At 44.7% G+C, this 21371-nt stretch overlaps 1 protein-coding gene across 1 annotated transcript in view; it reads right to left on the bottom strand.

Moving 5' to 3' along the window:
* Nucleotides 1–14561, bottom strand: part of CEP135 (centrosomal protein 135) — a 90050-nt gene extending 75489 nt beyond the window's left edge. Inside the window, exons 1-6 of the mRNA XM_075859930.1 lie at nucleotides 14256–14561; nucleotides 4444–4605; nucleotides 2736–2926; nucleotides 2411–2578; nucleotides 1023–1164; nucleotides 135–219 (exon numbers count right to left, since the gene is read on the bottom strand). Coding sequence (XP_075716045.1) covers nucleotides 135–219; nucleotides 1023–1164; nucleotides 2411–2578; nucleotides 2736–2926; nucleotides 4444–4556 — 699 coding nt within the window. The 5' untranslated portion in view covers nucleotides 4557–4605; nucleotides 14256–14561. The remainder of the gene's footprint in view (nucleotides 1–134; nucleotides 220–1022; nucleotides 1165–2410; nucleotides 2579–2735; nucleotides 2927–4443; nucleotides 4606–14255) is intronic.
* Nucleotides 14562–21371: the final 6810 nt, after the last annotated feature.

Raw genomic sequence — 21371 nt, 5'->3', positions numbered from 1 at the left:
GAGGGGCTATCTCCAGGGGTCCTGGCTACAAAAGTGACAACCAGGAATACAGCAGATAGAAAGCAACTTCAAATATGGCACATACTGAATGATAATAATAATAATAATAATAAAAACAGACAACTGAAACAAACCTGATGGGTAAGATGCTTCACTGCTCTGTCTGATGACTCCAACTTTTCTTGCAGGGAGTTGACATCTTGCTGTAGTTCTCGAATTCTGACAAGCAAAAGAAGTTGAATATTAAAGGGTAACTAAACGTTCAACAACTTCTGACATGTCATAGTGACATGTCAGAAGTTTTGATCGGCACGGGTCTGAGCACTGAGACCCCCACCAATCTCTAAAAGGAAGAGCACTGTGTGAGCTGCTTAGTTTCTGTTCTGATTTTTCCGGAAATCGATGTAGCGGTGTACGGGCTCATATTGGCACTAATATGTAAATGACCCCCTGTACGGTCAGTGGGGCGTTTCTTCTCATGGAAAGGACAGGGGGAGGCGTGATACTTAGCGCTTTGACACTGACGGTGTCAGAGCAGCTTGTGCTGTGTGATCTCACGAGGCAAGAGGTGGAGAGAGGAGAAGAGTGTGCGCGCACGCATAGTTCCGCCGTCGTCACAGAACAGAAGAATGTGAATTCTCCACTTCTGTTCCGTAGTGGCGGTATCGCAGCTGTACGCGTGTGCGCATGTTCTGCTTCTCTTGTCAGACAGTGATGACAAGAATGTGTGGTCTCGCGAGAGAGATTACACAGCACAAGACACTCTGACACATAGCTGATTGGACAGTGTCAGAGCACTAAGTATCACGCCCCCCGCCCCCCTGCTCTTTCCATGAAAATAAATGCCCCACTGACAGTACAGGGGGTCATTTACATATCGGACGCACCGATATCTCAAAAACAGAGGAAGCTAGACAGGTAGTTTAAAGTGCCCCCGGGTCTGTGCAGAAGTGCCTATAACATGGTGCACATGTATGAGATAGTGAAAGGTTCTCTTTCAATGTAAAAAAATTAAGAGATACCTGTCATCTGCAACTTGAAGTAGATCAGCAACATATGGATCCTCCGGTTGTGGAACAGGGTGTCCACTTAGTCCCGAGGATGGGATTGGTTGATCAATTTGCATACGCTGACGCCTAAAAGGAATGTTTCGTTTCTTTCCTCCTGCATAAAATGGGGAATATGATCACTTAAGGAAATGAATAACCCCAAACACTGTATAAGTAAAAAAAAAAAAAAAAAGCTATGAGACATGCATTCTAATTGTAAAGACTTATTTTTAGTATTCACATCAGTAGACCTGCATTGTGTATGTAAGCACACAGTAGCTTTGTCTGTATGTGACGGAAATCCATGCACGATGTAAACATTGATTCATCTTTAGGGTTTTGCATATTGCTCTATGTTCTGTTTATATACGACACTGCTGTATTTTTTCTACTTAACTGAACTATTATTTAGCTAGTTTGAGAAATGGTTTGTGGCTCTCTCCTTATTTGATCATTACTACTTTTTATTTCTGATGTAGTTTTGTTATTTACACCTTTTATTAACGGACTTCTACATTTTAAATTATACTTTATGAGGACTGCCATTTTTTTAAGGAAAAAAATATACAGCATTCCCAGAGTGCATTTGCCCTTATATAACAGGAAAGGCCATTTTACACTCTATGCGGCGTGGAGCTGTAACCATCCTATTAGAATCAATTCTCTGCATATTAAAATGGGTTATCCAACCTGTAAGAAATCCTGGTCTTTGCTGCAGCCAGTCAGAGGAGTCAGCAGTCATGTTCAGTATTCCTGGCATCACCGCTCAATGATGGGAGCTATGATGCCCGGAATATGGCACATGACCATTGAGGAACCGCATAGGCTGCAGCGGCCACGTGCTGGCCGCTTGTAAACTTTGTGTTTCATAACGGTTTACAACTCGGATAATTTCTTTAAACTGCCTGTAAGATATAGAAAAGTGGTGGAACAGTTACTTTTTCGTTTCTGTTACGGCTTTGAAAATGTAAAGTGGCCAGAAACCTAGCATGTTGTGACTCTCCTGAGGTATAGGACAGAGACACCCAACAAATGAGCACTGTAATGACACTTTATGGTAGCCCCGTGTCTTAGCGGTTAGCACTGTTGCCCTGCAGCACTGGGCTCCTGGGTTTAAATCCAGCCAAGGGCAACATCTGCATGGAGTTTGTATGTTCTCCCCATGTTTAAATGGGTTTCCTCTAGGTACACCAGTATAGGTACTCCAGTTTCTTTGCACACTTCAAAAATATACTGACAGGTTAATAGACTATATATAAACAGTATATATTTATAGCGCACTCTATTCCCTGTCAGGATATATATAATTCTTCCATGTGGGAGCGGCCTAGCATATTACACATCCCCTGAGCAGAACTAACCTGGTGTCTGCACCACCGCTTGCAGGTTCTTCTCTTGAAGTTGCTGAATCCTTTCAGCCTTTGCTTTGTTTTCCTTTTCCATTGATCTGATTTTATGGACATACTGATTGTTTAAAAATTTCAGGTCAGCGGTTTGGTGTTCAAGTTTTCTCAGAGAAGCTTTTAAATCTTGAAAAAAAATAAAATAGGAATATAATCATTATGGTAAGGTTAAAAGGAAGAATCTACATAAACCTAGAGAGTTGCCAATTATTTCATTATTCTCTCTGAAAACGTTTGAGCTAACAAAGTAGTTATTATTGGAGAACTTGGTGTGGTGCCTGACCTTTAATGTGGCGATCAGATTCTTCTTTGATCTTTAGAAGCTCTAAGTGGAGTTCATTGTTTTCTCTGACAAGCCGGGCATTTTCAGCCTTGTAAGGTTCTATCACTGCATCAAAATTCTTGTTCTCCTTCTCATTCTTGCCAGCATTTAACTTTGCATTGCGAAGACTTTCTGTAGTATGAACAAGGTCACTGTAAAGTGCAGTATAAAAAGCAGGATGTCAATACAAAAATCTGATTAAAATGCAACAACTTAAAGAGGCTCTGTCACCACATTATAAGTGGCCTATCTCCTACATAAGGAGATGGGCGCTATAATGTAGGTGACAGCAGTGCTTTTTATTTAGAAAAACAATTATTACCACATTAGGAGCGATTTTAGCTTTATGCTAATTACTTTCTTAATGCCCAACTGGGCGTGTTTTACTTTAGACCAAGTGGGCGTTGTACAGAGGAGTGTATGACGCTGACCAATCAGTGACCAATCAGCGTCATGCACTCCTCTCCATTCATTTACTCCGCGCATAGTGACACTGCGTTGTTCACTATGTCCTGTCTTATACTGACATATTAACGTTACTGAAGTGTTTAGACAGTGAATAGACATTCTTCCAGCCAGGACGGGATGTCTATTCACAATCCCGGCACTTCTTTAACATTTCTGTGGTACTTACAGCAGAGCAAGCGTAATCTCGCGAGATCTCGCTGTAAATGACAGGTTACAGCCAAATTATGCTTTGATCTGCTGTAAGTACCAAACAAACGTTAACGAAGTGCCGGGATTGTGAATAGACATCCCGTCCTGGCTGGAAGGAATGTCTATTCACTGTCTAAACACTTCAGTAACGTTAATATGTCAGTATAAGACAGCACATAGCGAACAACGCAGTGTCACTATGCTGATAGGTCAGCGTCATGTACTCCTCTGTACAACACCCACTTGGTCTAAAGTAAAAACACACCCAGTTGGGCATTAAGAAAGTAATTAGCATAAAGCTAAAATCTTATAATGTGGTGACAGAGTCTCTTTAAACCACTCAAATAATAGAACTTACACCTGCTTATACTTGTTGGAGCAGAAATTTATATTTTACTACTGCAAATGGCGAAAGGAGGTTGTATCCTTATGCAGGATTGTCCTGACAATCTTGTGTATTGGGGGCCTACCAACTGTCCCTTCACGGCACATGTCAGTGGAAAGAGGGATCGGTCATGCTGGATTTCAATATGCCCAATGGTTCGATCCAAGCAAAATAAGCCTCTGTAAGAAGTGTCTGGCAGCGGCTTATTAGTCTTTCACCATTGAACTAAACATGTACGCTCATTACAATAGAGTGCAAATGCGTACTGTGAAGTTATCTGTCAGATGAACAAGCATCTCGTGTGTGGTCGGCTATAGTCAGTGATTCTGGATGCTAGGGACAGTTGTTTTGCCACTCACCTGCAAACAAGCATAAGACAAATCCCTGCCTACTTCTCCTTCCTCGGCCTTTTGAATGTATGAGCAAAGCAACTAATTTCACTTACTGTGTTTTTTTGCACAGAAACTGATCATTTGTTGCATGTAATTACAGAAAAATCTGATCTAGCTGCATGGAGAAATAAATCCATTATCAAAGGACTGTGTGTTCTTATTTACTGCTGCTGTTGCATGACAATCATCTCTGTGGCCGTAGCTTCTGACAATTCTATCTCCAGCTCAATAATACCTGAAGAGTTTTTCGACAAGCGGTAACGACTCAATGCCCAGCGGCTGCTTGTAGCCAAGTTGGTCCAGTCGTTTACGGAGGTTGATGAATTTTCTTTCTGCAGCAGTACTCATTGTGGCGATCTTTGCATAAAAAAAGTTTCTATGATCACGAGGTCAGTGTCTAAACAGAAAATAAATTGTTTCAAAATTAATTTGTTACGGTTTCAGATAAGTTCTAGAAGTAAAATTCAGATTTCATGCCTATTACTTTAAAGGGTTACACGGAACACACGAGGAAAAAAACACTGTTTTTACATCATTCACTATACAGATCTGACCACGAAATGCTTTCATTCTGTTCTAAAAGGAAGTGCCCTTTCACATGACTGCAACTTTCCCTCCTCCTAAGGCAGTGAAGACTGAGTGTGTGAAGCCGTTTGCCATTTCCTTATTAAAAATTCTTTATTTTTGATCTGTGTTCGGCTTCGTTCACATCTACGTTGGGGTCCCGTTCTGATGTTCCGTCGCAGCTTTTCATCAGAACGGGACCCTGAACAGACACAGCAGATATGAACAAAGCCTCAGCAAGGATAACTTGAATAATTTAAAAAAAAAAAAAAATCCTGGACCTCTACAATATCTAAAAGGGATTAAGTAAAACATATTAAACCTCACGAAAGACTTGAAAATATTTTTTTTTAGATACAACTACATGACCCTTTTTATATGTTGTATTCTATACTGCCATGATTTACAGCAGCAGTTAACAAAAACGTGACACATAGGGCAAACAACAGACAAACAAGATCTCATTCACTATTATGTAACATCTAGACAATGTGGTTTTTCCAGTCAAAAACCACAATACATCACGTGTGACGAAGGCCTTATTGTCCCAGTTTTGACACAATGCTTATGCTCTGTTATATTGAGGCAGAAAACCAACGTTCCTCTTTGACACCTTTCTGCAACATGACATATTCACCATGGATGGGAGGTCATTCCAGCTCGATGGAGACTGGATGAGGGTCTAGGAGTTTCTGCCATGAAAACAAAATCCTGGCTTGGGCGGTGTTGAAACACATACATATAAAAAGCTGGGAATCGAGATGGAAAGAGAGACGACTTGGATTTGTTGACTATTCAGCCAAAGCAGGACAATGCGTGTAGATAAATTTGCAGACTCTCCAGTTTGGCCGACAGGGACGGAGCCTTGATTATGTCGTCCAAGTAGGGAATGGTCACAGCTCACCAAGAGTGAAGAAAAGCCATCACTGCTGCTAGAACTTTCATGAACACCCGTGGAGCGGTCGTTAAGCTGAAAGGAAGGCGCAAAAAAACTGGCAGTGGTCCTCCCGGATGGTGAAATTAAGGTACTGTTGGTGGGACTCGCAAATCGGAATGTGGAAGTACGCATCCTTGATATCCAAAGACATAAATTCCCCTTGTTTCATCCATGCGATTCCATCCAGGATACTTGTTGAGGCATTTGAGACCCAACACTGGCCAGAATGGCACCATCCTTTTTGGGTACCATAAAGAGGATTGAATAGAAACCCTTGAAGTGGTCCTGTTGAGAAACTGGTACAATCACTCCTTGAGAAAGAAGAAGATTGCCAGAAAAAAGCCGGAAGCCCCGGAATTGGATGATGGTGGAGCCATGAGGGAAAAACAAGTCGGTGGAAAATAAGCGAACACTATTTTGCATCCTGTGGATACCACCTTGCGTACACATGCGTTTTGGATGTGGGAAAGCCATAGGTCCCGAACCAGAATAAGTCGCCCCACCACCGTGGCCAATACGGGAGGGGATTGAACTTCATGCAATACTGGACTTGTTGAGGTAGCCATAACACATGGGTTTACTGAATCACCTGTCCGGATATGCCCCTGCTTTAGAAAGGGCGTGTTCAAATTCTGGGCAAGAGGGAAAGCACTTTGAAGACCCACGCAGTCTCAGAAAGGAGATGCCTTGTTGAGAGGCGGGAGAATCCATATCCTGTACATTGAGTTTCACCTTAAAGAGGCTCTGTCACCAGATTTTGCAACCCCTATCTGCTATTGCAGCAGATCGGCGCTGCAATGTAGATTACAGTAACGTTTTTATTTTAAAAAAACGAGCATTTTTGGCCAAGTTATGACCATTTTTGTATTTATGCAAATGAGGCTTGCAAAAGTCCAAGTGGGTGTGTTTAAAAGTAAAAGTCCAACTGGGCGTGTATTATGTGCGTACATCGGGGCGTTTTTAATACTTTTACTAGCTGGGCGCTCTGATGAGAAGTATCATCCACTTCTCTTCACAACGCCCAGCTTCTGGCAGTGCAGACACAGCCGTGTTCTCGAGAGATCACGCTGTGTCGTCACTCACAGGTCCTGCATCATGTCAGACGAGCGAGGACACCGGCACCAGAGGCTACAGTTGATTCTGCAGCAGCAGCATCAGCGTTTGCAGGTAAGTAGCTACATCGACTTACCTGCTAACGCCGATGCTGCTGCAGAATCAACTGATGCCTCTGGTGCCGGTGTCCTCGCTCGTCTGACACGATGCAGGACCTGTGAGTGACGTCACAGCGTGATCTCTCGAGAACACGCTGTGTGTCTGTGCACTGCCAGAAGCTGGGCGTTCTGAAGAGAAGTGGATGATACTTCTCATCAGAGCGCCCAGCTAGTAAAAGTATTAAAAACGCCCCGATGTACGCACATAATACACGCCCACTTGGACTTTTACTTTTAAACACGCCCACTTGGACTTTTGCAAGCCTCATTTGCATAACTACAAAAATGGTCATAACTTGGCCAAAAATGCTCGTTTTTTAAAAATAAAAACGTTACTGTAATCTACATTGCAGCGCCTATCTGCTGCAATAGCAGATAGGGGTTGCAAAATCTGGTGACAGAGCCTCTTTAACTTCTGAGATAAGGTGCTCTAGTGGTAAATACATACCCATATTGTCCTATACTTACCTTACCTTTCCACATTGTAGTATAACCAGATCAATAATGGTTCAGCTGGGTCACTACCTCAGTGTAAATCTCCTTGGGAAGAGAGGAAACACTGGTATTAGTATAGAAGTGCCTGAGTAACCCTACACTGGCGGGCTACAGGGCATTTGGAAGTCCGCTGTGCCATCTTGTCTTCTTGAGATAGGGCAGACAACATTGAGGTTAGGACCCCAAAGTTCTCCATTCACAGTTCAGGTAACAGGGAGGTTAGCCCCGTTTCCCAGCTGAAAGGGAAAAAGAGAAACTTACATTTTTTTTTTACCTGCAGAGCAAGTAGGTCTTCCTCCTACAGACTCTAAGCTAAAAACGGATCTAGCTCAGTGCCTGCAAGAGGGATGTAGATGGTTAAAGGAGTTAATACTCTAATTTAGTGTCCGCCTCCTAGTGGCAGCAGCTGTACCCACGGTCATCTCTGTGTCCCCAATGAAGTTCTGGCTCACAATCAGCGTTCCAATTCCTCCCAAAGGTGTTCAGTGGGGTGGAAGTCAAGGCTCTGTGCGGGCAAGTCAAGTTCTTCCACACCAAACTCACCCAACCATGTCTTTATGGACCTTGCTTTGTGCACTGGGGCACAATCATGCTGGTCCAGAAAAGCACCATCCCTAAACTGTTCCCACAAAGTTAGAAGCATACAATTTTCCAAAATGTCTTTGTATGCTGAAGAATTAGAGAATCTGTCACCAGGTTAATACTGCCCTATCTGAGAGCAGCATAACGTAATGACAGAGACCCTCATTCCAGTGCTGAATGACTTACTTTGTAATATTCAGTCGCTTTCATAAAATCCCTGTATATCTCCTGCAGCGCGAGCCAAGCGTATTCATGAGCTGAGCTACGGCTCCCCCCGCTGAGTGACAGTATTCTCCCCATACTGGCGGCTCATGAATATCGAGGACTCCTGAGCACATCATTGAGAGGACACCCGGCTCGCACTACAGGAGATAAACAGGAATTTTATATAAACAACTGGTTACAAGGTAAGTGACACTGCTAGAATCAGGGTCTGTTACTACTTTATGCTGGCCTCAGATAGGGCAGCATAAACCTGGCGACAGAATCTCTTTAACATCTTACAGTAGGCAATGTGTATTCCGGTAGGTAGAAATCTCTAGACATCTATCAAACTCTGGTTCTTCCATCAGACTCCCAGATAGTGACACGTGATTTATCCACGAGGCAGATCTAGTAAATCAGAGATTTCCCAAACTACTTTGTGCAAAAGATGGCATCCTATACTATTGATACATTTAAAGTCACTGAGCTCTTCAGTAAGGCTGGGTTCACACGACCTATTTTCAGGCGTAATCGAGGCGTATTATGCCTCGTTTTACGCCTGAAAATAGGGCTACAATACGTCGGCAAACATCTGCCCATTCATTTGAATGAGTTTGCCGACGTACTGTGCAGGCGACCTGTAATTTACGCGTCGTCGTTTGACAGCTGTCAAACGACGACACGTAAGTTGACTGCCTTGGCAAAGAAGTGCAGGGCACTTCTTTGCAACGTAATTTGAGCCGTTCTTCATTGAACTCAATGAAGAGCAGCTCAAGATTTACGAGCGTCACAGACGCCTCGCATAATACGAGGAGCATTTACGTGTGAAACGAGGCAGCTGTTTTCTCTTGAAAACAGTCTGTCTTTTCACACGTAAATGCCTGCTATCGTGTGCACATACCCTTAGACCCATACTACCATCAATGTTTGTGTATGGAGATTGTATGGCTGTGTGCTTGATTTTATGCACGTTTGCAATGGGCTCAATAATTATTAGGGGTTAGGGTTGTCACGATACCAGAATTTGGACTTCGATACTGATACTTTGAGTAGTATTGCGATTTCGATACCAAAACGATGCTTTACCAACAGTAATAAAAAAAAATGTTCTTCCATTTTCTGATGTGAGGCGTGGTGTGATAATGAATTTAACCTCCACGTGCTTCCCATAAATAGTAATTAACCGCATCATGTTTCTCGGTCATAATGGGTTAATGCGTGAGGTACATGATGGGGTTAATTACTATTAATGTGAGGCACATGGAGGTTAAATTCATCATCACACCACGTGCCTCACAATAAGTGATAGAAAGCAGTTTTTATTTTATTTTTTTACAGCGCACACATCATAAATGACGCAAAAAAATTGTTGTGCAGGTTATTACGGCCGCACCAATACCAAATATGTGTATATTTTATGTATTGAGACTTATTTTAATGTTTATTGTAAAAAAGGTGTATGTGTATTTTTTTAAATGTAATATTACTTTATGTTTTTACTTTATTTTTAAACTTTAATGTACCGGCATATATCTATATTACAGTACATTAGCCTGTGGACGGATAGTACACAGGCAGTTGTTAGGACATACCTAACAGGAAATATGATAAGACAGCTCTGGGGTCCTTCAATGGACCCTGGGCTGTCTGCCCATATATATGTCCCAGGCATCCCCCCTTCTCACTTTCCTCTTGAATGCTGCAGTCAGCTTTGATCGCAGCATTCAGGGGAATAGCGGTAGAGATGAGAGGTTTCTCTGCTCTCTGTCGTTATAGAGCGGGGCTGCGGCTGTGTAATACAGCCATTGCCCCGCTCCTGACATTAAGTGTGTGGTCAGCATGAGGTGATGCGGCCGGCGCTGCACTAATGAGCGGCGGCTCAGGCACTGAGGACAAAACATGCAGGTATTTTGCAGTGCGCCCGCCATGTTCGGTCTTCATTGCCGCCGCTCATTAGTGCAGCATCGGCCGCATCGCCTCATCCTGACAAGCGCGCACTTGTCAGGACTCAGGAGCGGGGCAATGGTTGTATCACACAGCTGCCGCCCCGCTCTTATACATTCATCTATTACTATACTTAGCTGTGCGGCCGCACAGCTAAGTATCGAAATACATTAAATAACGGTATCGAACCGTTTGAGGATGCACAGTATCGAAGTTTCAATGCATCGTGCATCCCTATTAGGGGTGTGCACATACTTTTGGCAACACACATATACACACACACTAAAATATTTTTGTCTATTTACTGATACATTTAAATAATCCAAATCCCGGAAATAGAAGAGTGCATCTCTGGCAGCTCGGTAGAAAGTGAAGAGCGCAGTGGCGGAGCATGCGCAGTGCTGCTCCATCCACAAATGCCATTCGGGGATCCCCATTCTCCGCATAGCTTGGGGGTTTCAGTGGTCAGACCCCACCGATCAAACATTTTTCACATATTCTTTAACCCCTTAAATGTGTTAACTGAGGCATCTTAAAACCTCTGCAGGTAAATGCGCTAACAGAGAGGAGGTAACGGTGCTGCAAAGGAGAGGAGGTAACGGTGTCCATGTGACAGACATGAGCCGGCCATACACATAAGATAGCAGATACTTATCTCCCCCAGAATACCCTATAAACATGGTCACATGGCAGAGCGTTCATATTTCATTTAACGGTTAGAGGGACACAAACCGCAGACAGACACTTCTCTGTGCAGCTTATGTCCTGGTGGAACAAAGGATCCAACATTCTTTTTGTTTTACTCTGACATGTGCAGTCACGAGGCCCCCACATACATAAATAGTCGGCAGCTGGGTTTTCCCGACTTAAAAAAAAACAAACAAACTGGTAACTGTAGATGCAACCAATCATCTCTCAACTCATTCGACGTTGCCCTTATGTGGGTGCCGTAACAGTCGCCGTTTGTCCCCGCTTCAGCACATCATCACGTTCGTTGTTTTCACCTGGGTTATCTACCTATCATGACACGATTAATTCATGGGATTATCTGGTATGTCTTGTGACATGTTCAGTCTATTTAAGCATCAGCCAATTCTACCCGACTGTTCATTTGGGTGTGTTAGTCCCTTTGCCTTATACCCACATTGAATCGGCATGTATCATACTTGAATTATTTTTTCTCTGGTCAATAACTTACAAATATCCCAGGCTCTGCCCCCTGATGAACCAGTGTATCTGCAGGTTGGACTCGCCCCTTTCAGGGCGGGTGCTCTGATCAGATAGGGCACCACTAGGGTGTACTAGGGACCGGTCGTTAAGTTTTAATATACAACTAAAAATAGCAAATAATAGAGGTAAACCCAAGTCTCATGTATTCGCTTTGATACTGGGAATATTCGTATCTGTGATATTTTTTTGGTGTCTATGCCACCAGATTTGATTTTGGGGTTCCAAGCCCTTTTTTTGGTGCTCTGATTCAACTGCAGATGCAAAAACATAAAACACAAGAAACCACACACTCATCTTTCAAATCACACCTGGCTAAAGCGATGACACACCGTACCAGCGTGTCTGCAGTAATCATGCCAGCATGTACGGCACGTGGCACTGTAGGGCCCATCATCCAACAAGATAAATACTGACCAGTGTGGGATTTATAAGTTATGTGCTAGCTTTTCTTATGTTGTCGCATATGATGTTGCCAGTTTGTTTAAAAGACCAGAAACTCCCATCAAAGGGGGTTGTCCCAACAGGAGAACCCCTGTCTATACGTCCTATTAGGGCATATGGAAGTCAAAGAGGGGTCAGCCACTTGGGACCCCCTCTATGTGCCAGAAAGGAGAGTCGATCTGGCGGACCAGTCGTGTCCATTCCATTACAAGTACGACCATTCATATGAACGGGCAGAATGTAATGCTATATTTCCCCTGTAGCGGCCGCTGCAAGGGAAACGTGTGACTGGCTGCGGCTTTCCCCGGCGATAACAGCTGATCGCCAGGGGTGAGAGTAGCCGGCTTCTTTTTGAAAAGGGTCTTCACGAGGCAATCACTTCATGGGCAGACCCAGCATCTTCATTAGAGTCCGGGTGGGAAAGGTGGACGACTAGAACCAGAGAAGACATCGACCATCCGTCATGGGTTTTAATGGATGTTTATTGTGCCTCTATCCACTCGGTGCTTCATCACGCCTATGCAGTCCGCCTGTGTGTTATTCTGACCCCCTATGGACGATGCGGAATTTGATTTCTTCTTTATGTCAGTTTCTTTTTCACTAGAAATGTATTATTGATTTTTTTTATGCCTCAGTAACTATTGAGAACTGTAAAATTTGAAGGCAATTTAAAAAACAAACAAACAATGTTTTATTTCATTTTCAACAACTTTAAATGGGTTTTTATTTAAAAAAAAAATAAAAATATGCTTTGCTTTTCTTTTATACAGCTTCTACGTATCCTGTATACATAGAAGCTGCATCTTGCGGCCACAGTAAACTTCTTTCCCTGGACTTCAGGGGAGAAACTTTACTGCGGAGCACGTGCAGCACAGAGTGACATTTTAACTAGGGCCTTGAAGCAGCAGCACGAAGATCCCGGCGGCAGATTTATTTGACGCCTCTTTGGCTGACAGAAATGTAGATCTATGCCGGCTATAAGCAGAGGTTTTGGCAGAGGCCTCGTCCCCCTTGGCTAAACCCACCCTATTTTATTGCCACTTTCAGAAAGTGCCAAGAAAACTAAAGAACGGCGTGCGGCAAAATTTGCGACTTGAAACCTGTTGATATTTTCCCCCCAGTGAATCTTGTCTGTGGCTTTTTATTGCGGTCTTCGTCGATTAGAGCGCAGTGAAACCAAAAAGTTAGATATCGGCAAAATCAAAACTTTTGGGAAATTCTGACCAAATTTGATTAGTTTAGAATGGATTCATTAGGCCTTATTCACACGAGCGTATTTCACGTCCGTGTTCCGCGCGGTGAAACGGACGTCACACGGGGGCCATTCAGACATTGTTTTTCACGCACCGTGTGTCCGCTGCGCTAAATTCACTGCATGTCCTATACTTGTGCGCTTTTTGCACATCACGCACCAATTTAAGTAAATGGGTGAGTGACACTCACGGACAGAACATCCGTGTTCTGTGTGTGATTCACGCAACAGTCGCTAAAGAAACGATGAGAAAAAGAAAAATACCTCCTTCAGTTTTTTTTGCTGACGTAAAATACATGTGACATATGTACGTAAAAACCGCAGACGCGCACCGTACACAGATGCCACACGGAACTGCAATGCAGGAAATTTTGCAGGAATGCTGCGATTTTTTCATGCGCAAAACGGACACATTCGTGTGAATAAGGCCTTAATCTAGTTGCCATGTTGAGATCGGGGATCAAAGTCAATTAACCCTTTGAAAACACCCGTTATGTATTCAAAATAATAAAAGTGTCCGTCTGCCCAGTTTTTATCACCAGTTTGGGCAGCGAGCCTAGACTCCCATTTTTGGTGTTTTGTATGTGAGAAATTAGTAGCCAAAAGTCAGTAAATTCACTCTGTTGCCCACTTTGATGCCCATTTTTGTGCCAATTTTCTCAGATTCCCGGCTTCTTCCAACTTCATTCTCCTGAGTGCACTTGACTTGAACATATATTATTCTAAGGCCGAGTTCACACGTTGCAAATTTGTCGCAGATCTCACCCTTTTGCATTGCAAAGTGTAAAATCTGCGTCAAATCCGCGACGTGTGAACTCAGCCTTATTATTATTATGAGGCATCAAAACTATAATACAATTGTAGTGACGAATAAACCAACTTCAGCATCGTCCTGCATAACCCCATTGTACAGATCCGTGACTCCGGTGGGGTAGTGATACCCCTGCATGGTGCCCCAATATATCTGTACGATAGGAGCTATAGTCCGGATTCAGAGGAAACGTTTAGGGGCAATAAACGCATCATTCGCACGGGACCGTATATATCCGCAGTGAGATAGATATTTGATAAAAGACCGTACTGCATCTACGCGTCAGTATGACGTAACTAAATTGCTGCGTCACCACCGCTCATAATATAATAACGTGCATAATAATAATGATGTAATAAATGACTATGTGACCTACCGGCTCAGTACAGGGATGTCTAGCGTCACAGCGGACTCTTAAGGCCTCATGTCTGCTGCTGGACTGGGACGGACATAGACGCCGGAGGTCACAGTGAGGGACTATGGGATTTGTTGGGGAGGTGGACGGCGGGCAGAGACGCGGTTTGAAAATGGCGCGCAGGAAGCCCGGCTTGGGTCTCAGTAGCGCACACTCCGTTACTCATAGCAACGCTTCCTAGTCCGCCCTCTCCGCCATGTGACGTCATTAACGTCTGTCACATGCTCCTGCTATAGCAGTCGGCTGCACTGCCCGGCCTGGTATATGAGAGCAGTAAAGCTCCGCCCACGTCTAATAGAGCATCGAGTGACAGGCGAAGACACGCCCACAAGAGCAGCGATTGGCAGGAAATATCCACGCCTACGTGCATGAGAGCAGTATCTGTCGGGGTGAACCCCGCCCCCAACAGTAATCCTCCTCTAATACCGCTGACAGATTGTCCACAGATGCGAGGAAATCAGCCGTATGCTGTCACATCTGCTGTACCTTGTTACACTCACAATAAAGTATAATGTGGGAGGATATGGAGGAGCAAATCTTTCACCGCAGCGCAGATCAGGGACAGCATTTTAATAAACTCTTCTATAATCCAGCTCTGTCTGCTGTGCGGAGCTCTCATCCTCGAATCTGTGATCTGTAGACTTTACTGTGATAGGTTGAAACTAGTACAGAAAGCTCTGAGGGGCAGGCACTGGCGTCTGACATGTGAGGGCTCCGAGCACAAGCTGCATCTCAACAGATGTATGTTTTTTTTTTTCATTTTAGCCAGGCTAGGATTGGCTGAATGGAAGAAGGTTCTTTCAGCGATATCATTTGGTACCCATAGAATTCTTTGGGCCATACTATATGTTCAATTTTAGAGGCACCAATTCAGTGCAGAAGAAAAATCAACTAATTTAACAGCAACCTAATGGTTTATTCACACCTGCAGGTTTTGGATCAGGATTTTACAGGAGAGGATCATAAGGCCAAGAAGCAAACAAACATACACGCACACACTTTAAAACCTGCAGGTATAAATACACCCTTCGGTGCCATCCACACGGCTGTGCCCATAATCACGGCCCACGATTGCGGGCACAGCCCACTGCCCGCATTTTCAGGCCGTGCTCCCATACAACGTATAGGAGCACAGCCCGTAAAATGCAAAAGAACTGACATGTTCTATAATTTTCGCAACATTTCTACGGCACGGACACCCATCAGTAGCCATACGAAAAGGAGTCCGCGGCCAATAGAACTGAAGGGGTCCGTTACTGCGGACCGTATTACCGTCCGTAATTACGGAGGGTTTTTACGGTCGTGTGCATGGGGCCTAAGAGAGAATACCCCCGTAATGCCGTCCTTGCTCCACTATACAGGTTGTGCCCTAATAATCACAAGTGTTCTATCCCAGGCAGCAGTTTCTCTATGTTTCAGCAATGGAGGCAGCACCCCAGGAGACTCATCTGCTCATCATATTTAGCTCTCTCCCAGGAAAAGGGATTCTGTGGAAAACGGTAATTACACTTACCGGTAGTTTTGTTTCATCCAACTATGATAGCACCACCAGAAAAAGTGTCCGCCCCATGGGACAGGAAACCTGGAGAAAAAAAAAAAGAGGCCCTCGCACATTGCCTCAGTAAATTACCAAGACTCAGAGGGAGCGTTTTTGTGCTCACCATATCAAGAAACAGAAGAACAACGGTGGGAATATAAGGGTGCTGTCATGGTTCGAGGAAATAAAATTACCGGTAAGTGTACTCAACAATTTCCCCATCACCATGACAGCACCAGCGGAGAGTGTACAAGAGAACTTTACTCCCCCCCAAAAAAAAGATCAGACACGTTAGTGATATCCAACCAGTAATGCCTGAAGAAAGTGTGAAGAGAAATGCTGGGTTCACACGAGCACATTAACGTCCGTAATGGACGGACGTATTTCGGCCGGAAGTCCCGGACCGAACTCAGTGCAGTTAGCCGGGCTCCTAGCATCATAGTTATGTACGATGCTAGGAGTCCCTGCCTCTCTGCAGGACAACTGTCCTGTACTGTAATCATGTTTTCAGTACGGGATAGTAGTTCCATGGAGAGGCAGGGACTCCTAGCGTCGTACATAAGTACGATGCTAGGAGCCCGGCTCCCTGCACTGAGTTCGGTCCGGGACTCGGTGCAGTAATTTCAGCTGTAACAGACGCTGCCGTGTGAACATACCCTCAGGGCTTAAAATGTCCGGGAAATAGCCCCAATACATATGTGTCCGCCCCAAAAAAAAGTGTGTATATGAGACAGCATAGCATATCTATAGCACTACGACCCTATAAACTATGGATAGGATTAGATACAGTGGCTGAGCAGACAGTATCACACATGATAGGATTAGATACAGTGGCTCAGAAGGCAGTATCACACATGATAGGATTAGATACACAGCTCAGCAGACAGTATCACACATGATAGGATTAGATACAGTGGCCCAGCAGACAGTATCACACATGATAGGATTAGATACAGTGGCTCAGCAGACAGTACCACACATGATAGGATTAGATACAGTGGCTCAGCAGACAGTACCACACATGATAGGATTAGATACAGTGGCTCAGCAGACAGTATCACACATGATAGGATTAGATACAGTGGCTCAGCAGACAGTACCACACATGATAGGATTAGATACAGTGGCTCAGCAGACAGTATCACACATGATAGGATTAGATACAGTGGCTCAGCAGACAGTATCACACATGATCGGATTAGATATAGGGCCCAGCAGACAGTATCATACATGATTGGATTAGATACACAGCTCAGCAGACTGTATCACACATGATAGGATTAGATACAGGGCCCAGCTCGCTGACATTGCGGCTTCAGCGCTGGACCCAGGATAGGTAAGAATAATAATTTTGCTTCTTTATGTGTTACTGATTATTTTTGTGTGTTTGTGTTTTTTTTACAGGTTCGGTTGTTGGACTTCGGATACGAGGACTTCAATGACGGCGTTTTTTTTATTCTCAATAAAATGGTTAATGAGGGTTGTGTTTTTTTATTTCAATAAAATATTTTTTCTATGTTCTTGTATCTTTTTAAACTTTATTATCACCGCCTTAGTAATGGCCGCTGGCTGATTGACAATCTCCATCACTAAGGCGAGGCTTAATGTTAGCCGGTGCAGAGGCTACACTAACCCCCATTATTACCCCGGTACCCACCGCCACCAGGGGTACTGGGAAGAGCCAGGTACAAACCAGTACCCGACCATCTGTAGTGACGGGCAGGCACCGGGGTGACCGCAGGCTGGTAGTATTAGGCTGGGGAAGGCCAAAACCAGTGGCCCTTCCCACCCTTGTAATGCTGCCTGCTGCTGCTGTGTTGTATCTGGCTGGTTATGAAAATTGGGGGGGACCCGACATCGTTCTTTCCAATTATTTTATTATTTTTTTTAAATGACGTGGGGTCCCCCCCCATTTTCATAACCAGCCAGATACAATAAAGCAGCAGCAGGCAGCATTACCAGGATGGGAAGGGCCACTGTTTTTGGCCTTTCCCCTCCTGATAATACCAGCCTGCGGCCACCCCAGTGGCCGACCATCACTACAGATGGTCAGGTACTGGATCGTACCCGGCTCTTCCCAGCACCCCTGGTGGCGGTGGGTACCGGGGTAATAAAGGGGGTTAGTGTTAGCCTCTGCATCCGCTAACACTAAGCCCCGCCTTAGCAATGGATGCTGTCAATCAGCCGGTGGCCATTACTAAGGCGGTAGTAATATAGTTTTAAAAAAAACACAAAGACATAGAAAAAATATTTTATTGAAATTAAAAAAAAACCCACACAACCCTCATTAACCATTTTATTAATAAAAAATAAGCTGTCATCGAAGTAGTCCTGGAATCCGCCGTAGTCCAACGACCGAACCTGTAAGAAAACACACGAAAAATGATTAGTAACACATGTGTTAGGGTATGTGCACACACACTAATTACGTCCGTAATTGACGGACGTATTTCGGCCGCAAGTACCGGACCGAACACAGTGCAGGGAGCCGGGCTCCTAGCGTCGTACTTATGTACGACGCTAGGAGTCCCTGCCTCGCTGCCGGACAACTGTCCCGTACTGAAAACATGTTTACAGTATGGGACAGTTGTCCTGCAGCGACGCAGGGACTCCTAGCATCGTACATAACTATAATGCTAGGAGCCCGGCTCCCTGCAGTGTGTCGGTCCGGTACTTGCAGCCGAAATACGTCCGTCAATTACGGACGTAATTAGTGTCTGTGCACATACCCTAAGGCTTAGATACAGGGCCCATGTGTGATACTGTCTGTGGGACCCTGTATCTAAGCCTACCACAAGGTAGGCTTAGATACAGGGTCCAGCAGACAGTAATCTTATACAGTATAAGATTACTGTGTGCTGGGGCCCTGTATCTAAACCTACAGTGTGGTAGGCTTAGATACAGGGCCCAGCAGACAGGATCACGCATGGGCCATATATCTAAGCCTACCATGTGATTGGCTTAGATACAGGGCCCAGCAGACAGGATCACACAATCTGTGATCCTGTCTCATGGGCCCCCTAAGCCTGCTACATCGTAGGCTTCGGGGTTGTGCAGTCCCTAAACATTGATGGCCTATCCACAGGATAGGCCATCAATAGCTGATGTGTCGCCCGGGACCCGCAAATCAGCTGTTTTGAAGGGGCCGCAGCACTCGTACGAGAGCTGCTTCCCCTTCATTTCACTACTCGCCCACACTGTGAATCGCCGACACCGATTCACAGTGTGACCGGAATGAAGTGACAGGAATGAAGGGGAGCAGCTCTCGTACGAGTGCTGCGGCCCCTTCAAAACAGCTGATTGGCGGGTCCCGGGAGTCAGACCCCGCCAGTCAGGGATAACCTTACCTTCCTCTTCGGCCGCGGCGGGAGTTCTGTCGTCTCGATGCTGTGCGCGGCGGCATAGCGCTGTGACGTCATGCGCTGCGCACAGCGCTTGACGTCAGGACCTCCGCTGCGATCCTGAACCAGGAAGGTAAGTCAAGTATGTTACTATAGTAACAGGGGCCCGCGGCCCGAGTTACTATAGTAACTTTTTATTGATGTGGTGCGGGGGGCCGTGGGCACCCCTGGCTTCGGGGCCCGGTCGCAATTGCGACCGCTGCGACCCCTATAGCTACGCCAGTGGGGACATGGAAGCTTATGTGAGCAGATTGGAGACCACGTACAAATCTGAGATACAGGCGCTAACATGCAATCTTTCTCAGCTTACAGACCAGGTACAGCGCATGGACTGAGATATTACAGCGACTTCTCAGGCACAAGCATCCCACCAGTCTACACTGGAACAATATACTCAGCAAATCCATATGCTGTTTAATATCGCTGAAGACCATGAAAATCGCAACCGTCGGAATAACTTCCGTGTACGTGTCCTGCCGGAGACATATAGCACTGCCTCTATAGTTCCTACCCTGAAGGGCCTTTTCAACTCTCTCCTGGGACGTGAGCCTGAATCTGCTCTGGAAATTGATAGAGCACACCGCACTCTGGGTCCTAGAAACGCAGATCCCGATAGGCCGAGAGATATCCTGTGCCGCATTCACTACTTTACGCTGAAGGAAGAAATATTACGAAAAGCCAGAGATAAAGGCGATATCGTATGGGAGGGGATGAAACTTCAACTCTTATCTGATCTCTCCAAAATGACTTTGGACAAACGTAGGAACCTGCGCCCTTTACTGGATGTTCTGCGGGAGCATGGGATTCCATATTCTTGGGGATATCCGTTCCAGCTCCAGTTCAGGAAAGATGGCGTTCTCTTCTTCGTCCGGGAGCTAGCCGACATCCCAGAGTTCTGTGAGGCGTTAGACATCCCAAGAGTCTCCATATTGGACTGGCCCTCAACTCCGTTTCTTCCCCAAAGAGCGCACCAAGGTCGTCGCGGCAGATCTCCAGCCCTTCGCGGACGGCGTCAGGAGCGACGACAGATGGAACCGGTTCCAGAAAATTAAGTGGTGGTCGTGAGTATATATACTCACCCACATGTAGCATAATTATAAGCCCTTTCCGGCTTTGACACGGAACTCTCATGATCACATATTTGTATTCTATACATTCTATAGGGACACAGGTTGAGGGTTCATGATGTTTTTTGAGAGAATCTAGAACGAATACCTTGATATGATATTCTTTTACATAACTGTGTTCCAGTTAGAGATAGACGAGGTTCATTAGCACTTTACATAAATGTGTCACTTTAATGGTACAACGTTCCACTATTTGCCTCTGAATGTATATTTAAGGTTCCGCACCATCTCATGTGTCATACCATACTGCCTTAGATAATACCGCTTAACGTGTGTTCTCCATAGCTCCTTCTGGTGCTATACTGTTCTCTTGATACTTATTCATATTGTATTATTTCATGTTGTTCTTCCTGCTCTATTTTTTCAGTAATATTGCTGGGGTGATAGTCTAAGCGTTCGCTAGGTTCCTGACTAGTCACTCTTCCAATTAGGGATTTACTGGTTCGCCAGTGTTACTTGGTTTGTAATATCTCTCTGATTTAGTCATCAGAGAGCGGGTTTTCACCATTATTCTATACTTCATCTTTGAAGTTCGTTTTATTTTTATTTTTTGTTTCAATTTCTCCTATTCCTAAACTTATCCCCCTTCTTTCCTTCTTCCCGCCTTTTTAGTGGGAGGGGATGGCCTCCCTAAAGATGTGCACTCTGAATGTCAGGGGATTTAATATTCCTGAAAAACGCGCACAGATCCTTTATGACATGCATAAAGAGAGGGTCCAACTCTTGTTTTTACAGGAGACCCATTTTAAAACAGCACACACTCCTCGTCTTAGCACTCAATATTACTCCAAGTGGTATCATAGCACGAATACGGAGTACAAAAGCAAAGGGGTTAGTATTGCAATTCATAAATCCCTATTGCACGAGGTATTAGCGACGGCGTCAGACACGGAGGGTCGCTATTTATTTGTCAAAATTTCTCTACATGGCAAGGTGATTACGTTGGCTAACTTTTATCTGCCTAATCAGGATCAGGCTTGGGTGTGCAGGTCATTCTTGCGTAGGCTGGAGG

The sequence above is a fragment of the Rhinoderma darwinii genome, chromosome 1, assembly GCF_050947455.1.
Source record: "Rhinoderma darwinii isolate aRhiDar2 chromosome 1, aRhiDar2.hap1, whole genome shotgun sequence".
In the NCBI taxonomy this organism is placed as follows: Eukaryota; Metazoa; Chordata; class Amphibia; order Anura; family Rhinodermatidae; genus Rhinoderma; species Rhinoderma darwinii.
Note: the sequence above shows the minus strand (reverse complement) of the source record. Positions and strands in the feature narration are given on the sequence as shown.